Consider the following 10,689-nt stretch of genomic DNA (forward strand, 5'->3'; position numbering starts at 1 on the left):
TTAGGAGGTAAAAAGCCCAGTACTGTTGGGAATTAGCCTAGGAGTTACTTCCAAAAATCCTTCCAAATCCAAGTGGAAAAAAAGACCTTATTACTGAAAATCAAGACTTGAGGGAAACTTTAATAAAGAACAACATTTTCACATTGCGGACATCAAACTATAAAATTGATGGAAATTTTCAGGGGAAAAAATATGGACATCCTTCCTTTTATACAAAATGATATGGAAAATGATCTACATTTACAGGGGCTATATGTATATATATGAATATATATATTTATAGCAACTGTACGCTATCCACACTGTTGGATGAATATGAGGCAGCCAGGAGGGCTGCTCCGATGCCTGATCCATCTTCGGTGACCTTAAGAATGACATGTCGAGCAATGTCTTCCCCCAATATTTCTGACAAGGCTTCATGCAGGTATTCCCTAAACATTGTGTAGCTTGTATACAAACCCCCTTCAATAGCAACCACCGATCTTCTTATTTTAACATTACTTCTAGTCCTTCCACCCGTGATCCCGCCACTTCCATCCCGGCCAATCTTTTTCAAGATACCCACAATACCAGCAGCTGCCAATCTAGCGGCTCTGCAGGTGACCACATCGCATACCTTTACAACGAGCTTTCTCACCTTTAAAGGAACATCAGGAATCTGAAATGACAGAGCCAACTGTGTAAGAAAATCATCAAAGGACAATGTGATCCATTTGGGTAAAGCATTCTTGAAAGGAAAAAGGAACCCTGAATGGAATACTCGCATCTACCTCCAGAGCATCTTTCAAGATTCTTGCTACTTCTGTCAACTCAGGGGAGTCATCTTCATGCATGGCAGCAATCATAGGTGTTCTGAAATTAGAGAGATACCTTGAAAATCAGTAGCATTCAGAAGGCATTAAAATTATTACAGCATTATAGAATTCAAGCATTTACGATGAGAAAGGTTAAAAAAAAAAGGTCCCTTTTTTCAGCTAATAAATTGTCTGCATCACGCTGCATGGTCTGTGAGTTGATATCTATGATAAATGGTACCTTTTCTTTTTATAAGTTCTAACAGAGGAAATAATCCTCACAATCTTAACTAGCTAAAACATGGTAACAAAAAACTACTCTCAGAAAGATAAGAGACTAAAAACATGCAGCATTAATTTTGATCAGTAAGTTATAGGTATTCTGTTTTCTTCCAACATCAAGTGTATTTTTTACCTGAACTAACTTGAAAGAATATAATGAGATATATAGAGGGAAAAAACAAAAAACCAAAAACCAAATAAAATGATTGCTGTTCCTGCCTGCCTGCTCATGACCACTTAGGACTTCAAATATCTCACATCCTAAGAACAACTTGCTTAAATTAGAGAAAATGGCGAATATATATATATATATGTGTGTGTGTGTGTGTGTGTATACACATATATAATGCAAGTGACATAAGGATGACTAATATTTTGGAATGGTAACATGAAAAAAAATTAGTCCGTCATAAGGGAATGGAAATTTATTGAATAATTGATCGGTCTTCAGGGTGTTAGGGTAATGTCATGTGTCAAAGTCGAGAGAGATCAACAAAGGTCATATACAATTCAACCAGTTTTTCTTCATATTGAGAAGCACCAACAAAGATTTCTTCAAACATTCCTTCTGATTCCAACAACTTCCAAATGCAAGGTACATTTCAATATATCTTCATTTGAAAATTAATTATTATTGAGCTGCTTGTATTTTAATTAGAAAAATTATAATTATAAGCTCACATGGATAACACCTAGTCAAGTGCTTACATGGCATAATTTGATTTGGAAGAGAATTTAAAATTTGAATCTTACAAATCAAATCTTACCATTTACGTGATATGGATCGTGCTCTACACACTTGTTTGAGAATATAATAACTCTTTTAATAATATCAAGCCATTCGGAATAGAATTGTTAGCAAATTGTAAAAGTTTCATCTCCATATGCAGACAAAAGAAACACGTGAAGCTCAACAACAATACAGAATAGCTCTGGTAGGTTCACATTCTATTTTCTATCATCCATGATTTTTTTCAGTATTCCAGTATAGAGCTCTATGTTTAACCTATTCTATATCTTATCTTTGAGGAAGCCAAACTTAGATGTTTATATAGCATTAGGAGTCGATAGTCAACAGGATTAAAACAAAGCAAAACATAGCAAGGATCACGGTTTTCAATATGAAACATTGGTAAATTGTATTAAATATGTAAGGGGAAAGTTAACCAAAAACTCTGGGAGTATACATCGGAAAAGGCTCAAAATAAGGGGAATTAGGGAAAGCTAACCAAAAACTCTGGGAGTATACATCGGAAAAGGCGCACAATAAGGGGAATTAGAACAGGAATTCAGAAAATCCGAAGAGAAGAACAGCTGGAATTGGTGTGGACCAATGACCACTCATACAACTAGTCAAGCATAAATGTGGATTAGCTCTGGTAATTACTGGATTCTCGTGATCTTCAAAATTGAGGGCATACCTTAGTGTCTGCATGTGTGTGTGTGTGTGTGAGAGAGAGAGAGAGAGAGAGAGAGAGAGAGAGAACCTCAAAATAAAGGGCATTGATAACTTGGAGGGAGGAGCTCCAAATATATCTGATTCTTGAGACATCCTTAAAAGCACTCTCCTCACAATTTCACCAAGATACATTCCTGATATCATTTTTTCGAAACCCTGCATCAAAATATCTCAAATTAAGTTCATCCCCAAACGGCAAAGTAACAGAAGAAAGGGTGAGCAACTGAACCTTACCTGATCATTTGGATTAGGGCTATCAGCATCTAAGTCCATGTCATAAGAAGTTCTTGGTAAATGCGATGACCAGAAATTTCCCCATTCCATGTTGATGACCTGATCAAAAGAACGATGCCTCAACATAAACAAGAATATTAAAAGTATCATCAGATAAAGAATCTGACGTTGTCACTATAGAAACAAAAGAAAGGATACCATGCCTCCAGTAGTTGTAAGAAGCCCTTGACACTTGATGATGGCATCTGTCCGCTCCCAGTAACAGGCATTTGTACCTGTACCAATTATCACTGCAGCAACAGTGTCTGCATCATGATAATGTCCAAGTGCTAATGTTCCCACAGTGTCATTAACCTGCATAAAAGCATTAATAAATTAGAGTTTACAAAGCCAAAATAATATAGCACAAAAGTAACATAGTTACTTACAAAGCAAAAGCAATTGTGGCTGTAAATAAAAACAAGCTAATTACGCATGCATGTCAATTTCATGTTTTAGAAATGCCTAAACAGATAGCATACACACTAGTAAGGTGGGTTTCAAGCAATTATGTCTTCATCATATTACATGTATACAGTTGAGGTCTTAAAATATTTTTAAAACAAAAGATTACACATAATTAATGATGCAACAATAAAAAAATGGAACTAGTTATGTTGGAATTAAAGGTTAAGATTTTAAAATGCTTAAACTAGAATTTTCTATAACCATTTGAGGATCAATTGCAAACTTCGAAATCTGATACTCAAGAAGTTTAGATGAAATGATCAATCTACCATATAAATCTTTATATATATAAAGTGTCTATGAGAGGGAAATTCTTGTTTTAACATTTTTTTTTCGTTAAAGTTAACGGCAAGTATTTAATGAGCAAAGAGTCTTGAGAAGCAAATAATAAATTATAAGTTAGGGATTTTACCTTGCATCTTAGCTCCTCAAGATGAAAAATGGAGGACCGAAAATGGGTAAAGAGAAGAGAAATCCACTCTGCCATCGAGACCATTGGAACAGAGGGACAAAGAAAGAGATCGAGACGGAAGATGGAGTTGATTTTCAAAGAGAAAGAGATCAAGAGACAAAGGTCGGGACGGAGAGGAAGGAGAATGAAAGGAGCATCAAAGAGCAGAGAGGGATTTGTGTGGCATAAAACTGATTTGGGGAAAATATCCCTGCCACAACATCGCCATCACCCAAGTTGTAAAGACTAAATTGGCCTCTTGAAACCAACAAATAGAAGGAAAAAAGACTTTTAACATATGAATTTTTTTAGTTTTAAAAATTTTAAGATGGATTATATATAAAAATATTTCAATCAATTTCCCCCTGAGTATTAAATAATTGATTGAAATTAATTTTCCTATAAAAAGCATGTTATTTCTAACAGTCTCTTCGAAATGATCTAAAAATTTTAAAACTTAAAAACTAATTGGTTACCCAATTCAAATGAAATTATTTAATTTGAATTGTAAAAAGGAAATTAAGTGGCTAACCAAACAAACACAGTGCCTTTGACATATCAACAGTAAATAATGAAAAAGCATGAAAAGCTAAAATTATGGATGTTATAAACATGTATTAGATTGTATGATTGTTATGATATTTTTTAATTTTAATAATTAAAAAAAGTACATTAAAATAAGAAAATAAATTTCTCAACTTAGCAATCATAAGCACCAGAATTTTATAAACAGAACCACAACAGTGAAATATCCTCAACGAGGTTATACAGTTATCCAGCAAAATATAATACAAAAAAAGGGGAAATAAATCTCATTTGGCCCAAAACACACCATTAAATACCATCATCTTGATGATGCAAACTCAATCATCTTGTTAAAGTATTGATCGTAATAGTTAATTTGTTTGTTAAAGTTCCTTTGTAATATTCTATTAATTATATTACTTGTATAAAAGTGGAAGCAATGTCTTCTAAGCTATATATGCCATCAACTATTTTTACAAATTTTGTAAAAAACATATTATTTTTGTAAAACAATTGTTTGATCTAACGAGGCAAATGTGCTTTGTACATTGCTTTGACCTAGTAACGTTTAAAAATGTCTAATAGATGATATACATAAACAACTATTAAGATGCTCAAGCCCACCTAGTTTGAGCATGTGTTGAAAAGAGAGATTTCTTCTTTTTACAAGTAATCTACAGATTTATTAAGAAATGCAAAAGCCATAGCCCAAGTAAACAAGAAAAACTGAAAGAAAGAGTTTCTTAAAACATATAAATTCAAAGAGTAAAAACAAAATACAGTATTTTTCAACTACCTTCCAAAACACCTTAAATGAGCTAAAGCACAAATGCTCATCACCTTATAAATATACATCTTTGATACCATAATTTTTTTTTTTAATCAGCAAATAAGAATTTTATTGATGATAGTAGCCATAGCCTAAGTACATGGGACATATACAAGAGCTCTTTGATACCATAATAATCACAATGGTAATGCAAGTAATTAAAGCATAGCTAGAACTGTCACAACGTATCATGCAAAGTGGGCAGAGGCTGAAAAATATAAGTTCAAGATGAAATATCCACCGTCTGACATAATTTCATACATCTATGGTCAAGCAGATCAGCATGAATCACAAGGAAACCTCAAACTCATTTCCTTTTTTATTTTTTACAACTCAACTTTAATTAATAGCGCAAAAGGGCACGACTCAAGTACACAGGGTGTGTAATAGAGAAGCACCCAATAAGGGAAGAGGAAAACAATAACTAGGAAGCCAGAGCAAACCTAAGCCAAAATACATAGACAAAACAGTTTTAGAACTAAAAAAAGCATGTCTTTTTTATAAGGAAATATTTATTTTTTATAAGCAAGAAACCTTTATTAGAAAGCGCAACCCAATTACACAGTACACATATAAAGGTGAAAAAAATATAAGAAAATCATGAAATTTTAGCCCATTAAAGTCTATAGAAGCTGTTAAGAAAACTCAAATTTTCATACAAGGTTAAGCGAGAAACTACTCTATTCTACCTGAAAATTTATAAAACTATGATCAATAGCTAATACAGTATCTTTTATAGATTCACCCCCGGGATAAGTCAAGACTTGGTTCCAGACACCCAGTGCCAATCAAAAATTATATTTTATATCCAATAATAATATTAAAAATAAGAACCAAAAAAAATACAGCATAACCAGGATCTCCATCAAGGTTATCCAGTGCAAAATATTACACAAAGACACAACATCATATCCAACAATTTCAATTTTTTCCCAATGATCTCATATGTTAGAAAACACTATGTGATCCTCGAGCACAGTTAAACACCATTAAGATAAGAAAGGGAGTCTCTATGAAAGGCTGTAATAGATTCAAAGTTTGGCAGGGGTTGGAGATGAAATGAGTACGTGGACCTGATGGAGTGGGGCTGCGGAAGCATATAATCGGGACATTTTGTAGAGACGCTCTCAACTAAAAGTGGGGGATGGCTCCCGCATAAATTTTGGCATGATCCATGGTGCAGAGAGAGGGCCCTTAAAGAAACTTTCCCAGTAGTTTACGATTGCGCATGCAAAGGATGCCTCTATAGCTGATCTTATGGAAGTCTCCATTGGTACCTTGCAATGAAATGTCAACTTTCTTGTGCGGCAAAAGACTGGGAAGTGGGTTCCTTCACAAAGATTTTCAACATTCTGTAATTTTCAAGAATGACAGTGGGAGATGCAAAACAATATCCTTTGGAGCGCCTCAGAAAAAGGAAGTTCACAGTTCGACCATATTATCAGGTTTTCGCCATCCAAGATACTACTCCATTTCCTTGGAGGAACGTTTGGAAGTCTAAGGTGCCCTTGAAAGCAGCTTTTTTTTTTCAGGACAGTGTCATTTAGGGAAGATTCTCACTACAAACAATCTAAGGAAACATTGGATCATTGTGATGAAGTGGTGCTGTAGGTGAAAAATGAGCGGGGAAACTGTGGATCATCTGCTATTTCATTGTAAGGTAGCCAGGACCCTATGTGATGATTTCTTTACTAGAGTGGGGTTAGCATGGGTTATGCCTAGAAAGATTGGTTGACCTCCTAGCAAATTGAAGGGTCTTATATGGTAATCCACAAATTGCAGCAATAAGAGAAATCTCTCATTTGTTTATTGTGCATTTGGAGAGAGAGGACTGACACAAGTTTTGAGCATCGAGAGAAGACAATGGATGAGCTTAAAGTTTTCTTCTTCAACACTTTGTTCCTTTGGGTAGTTGTGATAGATTTTTAAGGACTAAGTGTCCATGAGTTTCTTGCATCAGCTGTAAATCTTAGTTAGGTGTCTCTTTTGGACACATCATGTGTACTTGGGCTATGCCTATTGAATAAAATTCATGATTACTTGAAAAAAAAAACATTATTAAGGAGAGCTCACCAGTACTGCTACCCGCATGTTTAGGCCTTTTCTACTCATTGCTTGTTCTAAGCATTCCGTAACCTCTCTTCCAACCTGACAACAAGATCAAGAAAATGACATTAAAACAAATTATTTTTTATAAATCATTGAAACAAATTATTATGAGGAATCCAGTGCAACTCTTACATTAAATTGTGTCATGATTTGATATTGAAAGAACGATTACGAACATTGCTTTAATTTGGCAAGCAGAGTCTAGCTTATTATCAATCAAATTTTAGCTTGATTTGAAACTAGTAGAGCTGATACCATCCCAATTTCTGCATCAGCAAAAAAGCTGTTACATTTTATGAAAGGCGACTGACTAGATGGTATCAGCTCTATGATTGTTGAGCTTTCAATAATGTAAAAGTTACAAGAATATAATCCAACTAACCATGTCTTCAATGTAAAACCCTTTTGTCCATTTAATCAAAATGCCTGATGAAACAGAAGTTTGCTTCACTGGAAAAGAGAATGTAAATCCAAGTTCCCGTCTTCTGGTTAGTAGCGTTTGGGAGCCATCTCCCTCTCTTTCGACAAACTCCTTTAACGATGAAGCCATAAAATCAAAGAGATTCTGTGGGCAATAAAAGCATAATAACCATAAAATCAGCACATCATAATATTTCAAAGTAATTATTAATATTGATATGCTATTTGAGCAACAAATCGGTAAACCTCGCTTGTGCTGGTCATCAGATGTTGGGGAATGAGTTGCCTTTCCACATGTTGTTCCATGATCGAGGACCTTTGACCTCCTAGCTGAACCCGCAAGACCCTAAAATTAGTACCCCCAAGATCTAGTGCATAATAAGTTCCTTTCTCACTCCTGATGAAAAAGCCAATACAGTGATCAATTTTACAATGGTCATAAATGCAACATTTTTCTAGTCACAGCCTGCTCATACAGTGACGGGAACCATATGTTCATTGCATCCATCATGACAGACATAATGAATGCAGACATGAAAGCAACAATTGCATGTGTTAGAACTAGAAGCAAAATTACCTCTTAAATGAAGCAAAATGACACCGAGAAACACCTGAGAACTCAAGGCGTGTTAAAGCCCCAATTTGCAGAATTTTATCGAATGAAAAGACTATTGCAGAATCACTTAGTCATGACTCAAAAAGGAATGACCAATCTAAATGGGTAAAATGGATTAGGAGATTTTTTTAACACTTGTAAAAAAAAAAAAAAGGATTCCAACTTTGGAATCTAACACAGTATTTCCGGAACAATCCTATCACAATTATGAGCATTTATCCAGGGAAGTCAGACAAGAAGAACTTCCAAGATTCTGTAAACCAGATTAATAATTTTTCAAAACAAAATATTCCCAGATAAAGTAGATTAATTAATCACAATTTCGAATGTCAAACCAACAGACAAAATTATATACACTAGATATCTAAAATGGAAAAGTGACTAACTTCAAAACATCCCTATCCTTAAAAGACATGTATCAGTATCTCCTAGAAGAATAACCTATCAAATAAAAAAAACAAAAAATAAAATTCTCAATAAGGAAAGGGGCAGGAAAAGACTACACTTCTTACAAAGAAAAAAAATGGCACACTTAGATCCAGAATGCACGGGCAGCCAACAAAATAAACTTAAGAAAAAAGAAGTAATTTTAAAAATTCGCAACGAAATTAACACAAAAGCTCAATGAACAGTAGGAAATGACAATAGACCGCCAATGAAAATCACTTGGGAGGGAAAGAAAAGAACGCATAATGTCACAAAAATAGAGATACTCATTCGAGAAACAACAGTACTGTTACAAAGAAAAAGTGGCAAAACTGTTTCAGGAATCAAACAAAGATGGAATTTTGACACACTTAAAGTATAAAGCAATGAATAAAGAAAGAAAAAGCCCAGTAAATGAAAAAAAATTAAAAAAAAAAAAACAATTAAACCAAGGCTATGAAAGCACAATATATCAAATTCCAGGGAAAAAGACCGGCTTAATTGTCAAGTGTAGAGTAGAAAAAGACCATCCAATCCAAAACGAAACTAACTCACAACCAAACAACAGCAATAATCGATTAACCAAAAGAACAAAAAACCAACAAAGATAACCTTAAATCCATCCAAGAGGAACGAAGAAAAAGACAATATATGTATGTGTGATTACCCACTGGGGAGACGATCGACGAAGGTGAGCAACATTTTGAGTTTGGAGCCCCCTTCGGAGGCCAGCCCAGCATGCATCTCCACGGCCATGGCGTCCACCACCTGCTTCAGCCTCCCCACCGGAGTAGCGCACCCTTCCTCCAGCTCCGCCAGCACCCCCAACACTCTCCTCCACTTCCTCCTACTCCTCACTCTTCTCCCCACCACCACCGATGCAAACACGCAGGCCGCTGCCGCTGCCGCCGCCGTCAGCGCCACCCCCACCACCACCACCACTACCCTACCCATCTATCGCCTCCGATCACTCACACCATCCAAATACGGCGCCGTTTTGCCTCCCTCATATGACTCTCCCCAAAACCACGTCGTCTCGACATGCGCGCGCTCACACACACAGCGCACGCCCTTTTAGTCACCAAACCTGTCTTTCCCAAACCGTCAAACAGTCCAAAAGACCGCTTTGTTCGGTCTCTGTATCTAAGAGAACCGTAACAGCTCGCCTGAAATACAAAGTACTGTTCCTCCGGCGTCTTTCATCGGCGAGACTCGTCGGTGAAGCGGTGTAGATGATTTGGTCGAAGAACGGCGAGCGAGTGAGAACGAGAAACGGGGCTATGCAGTAAAGTTGTAACGTTGGAAAGCGAAGTGAAGGGGGTACTTATAGGGCAGAGCCAAATGACGGATTTGCCTCCCCACAATTTCGCAATTGCCGAATTCGTTGGACTATCTCTGGGGATTTTTTTACCGTTAATCAAAAGATTTTGACTCGTGCTTCTTTCTTTCTTTAGCCTTTATTTCGTCATGGCAAGGTGCTTTCGCGTGAAATTGCCACTTTATTTGTCATAAATTACGTTTTTGGGTAAGAAAAATTATGCTCATCTGGACCCACAAATAATTTTTTTATTTTTTAGTTTTTTTTTATTATTATAGTTTTTTTCTTATTAGATATATAATGTATGTATGATGAGTAAAATAATTCAATTAGTTTAAAAAGAATAAAAGTAAAAATAAAATTTTAAAAAAATAAAAAATAAATGTGATATGCAGTGTGTGAGAATGATGAATAGTAATCCTTTTGGTAAATATAATAAGTAATAATAAAATATAAAAGTGTGAATTTTATGTTTTTTTCTTTTTTTTTTTTTTTTTGTTATGATGGGAAAAAATCTTGATTGGCTTCCTTTTGAAATGTTTATTTGATTGTTTTCTCTGATAGATAAAGGTTCTGTTTGGATAGTAAAAGTGTTTCATCTAATTTCATTTTATTTAATCATTACAATTTTTTTAAATTTCTATACAAAATATAATAAACGATTTAATCTTTTCAAATCCCAAAATAATAATAATATTCTAACAATATTTTATTCAAAT

At 35.0% G+C, this 10,689-nt stretch overlaps 1 protein-coding gene across 2 annotated transcripts; it reads right to left on the reverse strand.

Moving 5' to 3' along the window:
• Window positions 1-73: 73 nt before the first annotated feature.
• LOC121239592 (hexokinase-3-like) lies at window positions 74-9,962 on the reverse strand. Of its 2 annotated transcripts, XM_041136868.1 has the most exons (10): window positions 9,320-9,543; window positions 8,188-8,221; window positions 7,857-8,007; window positions 7,573-7,755; window positions 7,155-7,229; window positions 2,968-3,123; window positions 2,770-2,868; window positions 2,564-2,691; window positions 771-852; window positions 74-658 (listed from the first exon to the last, which is right to left on the reverse strand). In XM_041136868.1, the coding sequence occupies exons 1-10, from the start codon at window positions 9,390-9,392 to the stop codon at window positions 278-280; spliced, it is 1,362 nt and encodes a 453-aa protein (XP_040992802.1). In that variant the 5' UTR covers window positions 9,393-9,543; the 3' UTR covers window positions 74-277. The 2 variants fall into 2 exon arrangements, with proteins under 2 accessions (XP_040992802.1, XP_040992801.1); XM_041136867.1 differs by lacking the exon at window positions 8,188-8,221 and having other exon boundaries at window positions 9,320-9,962.
• Window positions 9,963-10,689: the final 727 nt, after the last annotated feature.

This window comes from Juglans microcarpa x Juglans regia, chromosome 7D (genome assembly GCF_004785595.1).
Source record: "Juglans microcarpa x Juglans regia isolate MS1-56 chromosome 7D, Jm3101_v1.0, whole genome shotgun sequence".
NCBI classification, from domain to species: Eukaryota; Viridiplantae; Streptophyta; class Magnoliopsida; order Fagales; family Juglandaceae; genus Juglans; species Juglans microcarpa x Juglans regia.

Coding starts and splice junctions, on each gene's coding strand:
- LOC121239592 (XM_041136867.1), bottom strand. CDS start 9,606: ATGGGTAGGGTAGTGGTGGTGGTGGTGGGGGTGGCGCTGACGGCGGCG. Junction 7,230..7,572: donor GGTTTTACATTGAAGACATG/GTTAGTTGGATT, acceptor TCTTGTTGTCAG/GTTGGAAGAGAGGTTACGGA. Junction 853..2,563: donor TCAATGCCCTTTATTTTGAG/GTTCTCTCTCTC, acceptor CTCTAATTTCAG/AACACCTATGATTGCTGCCA.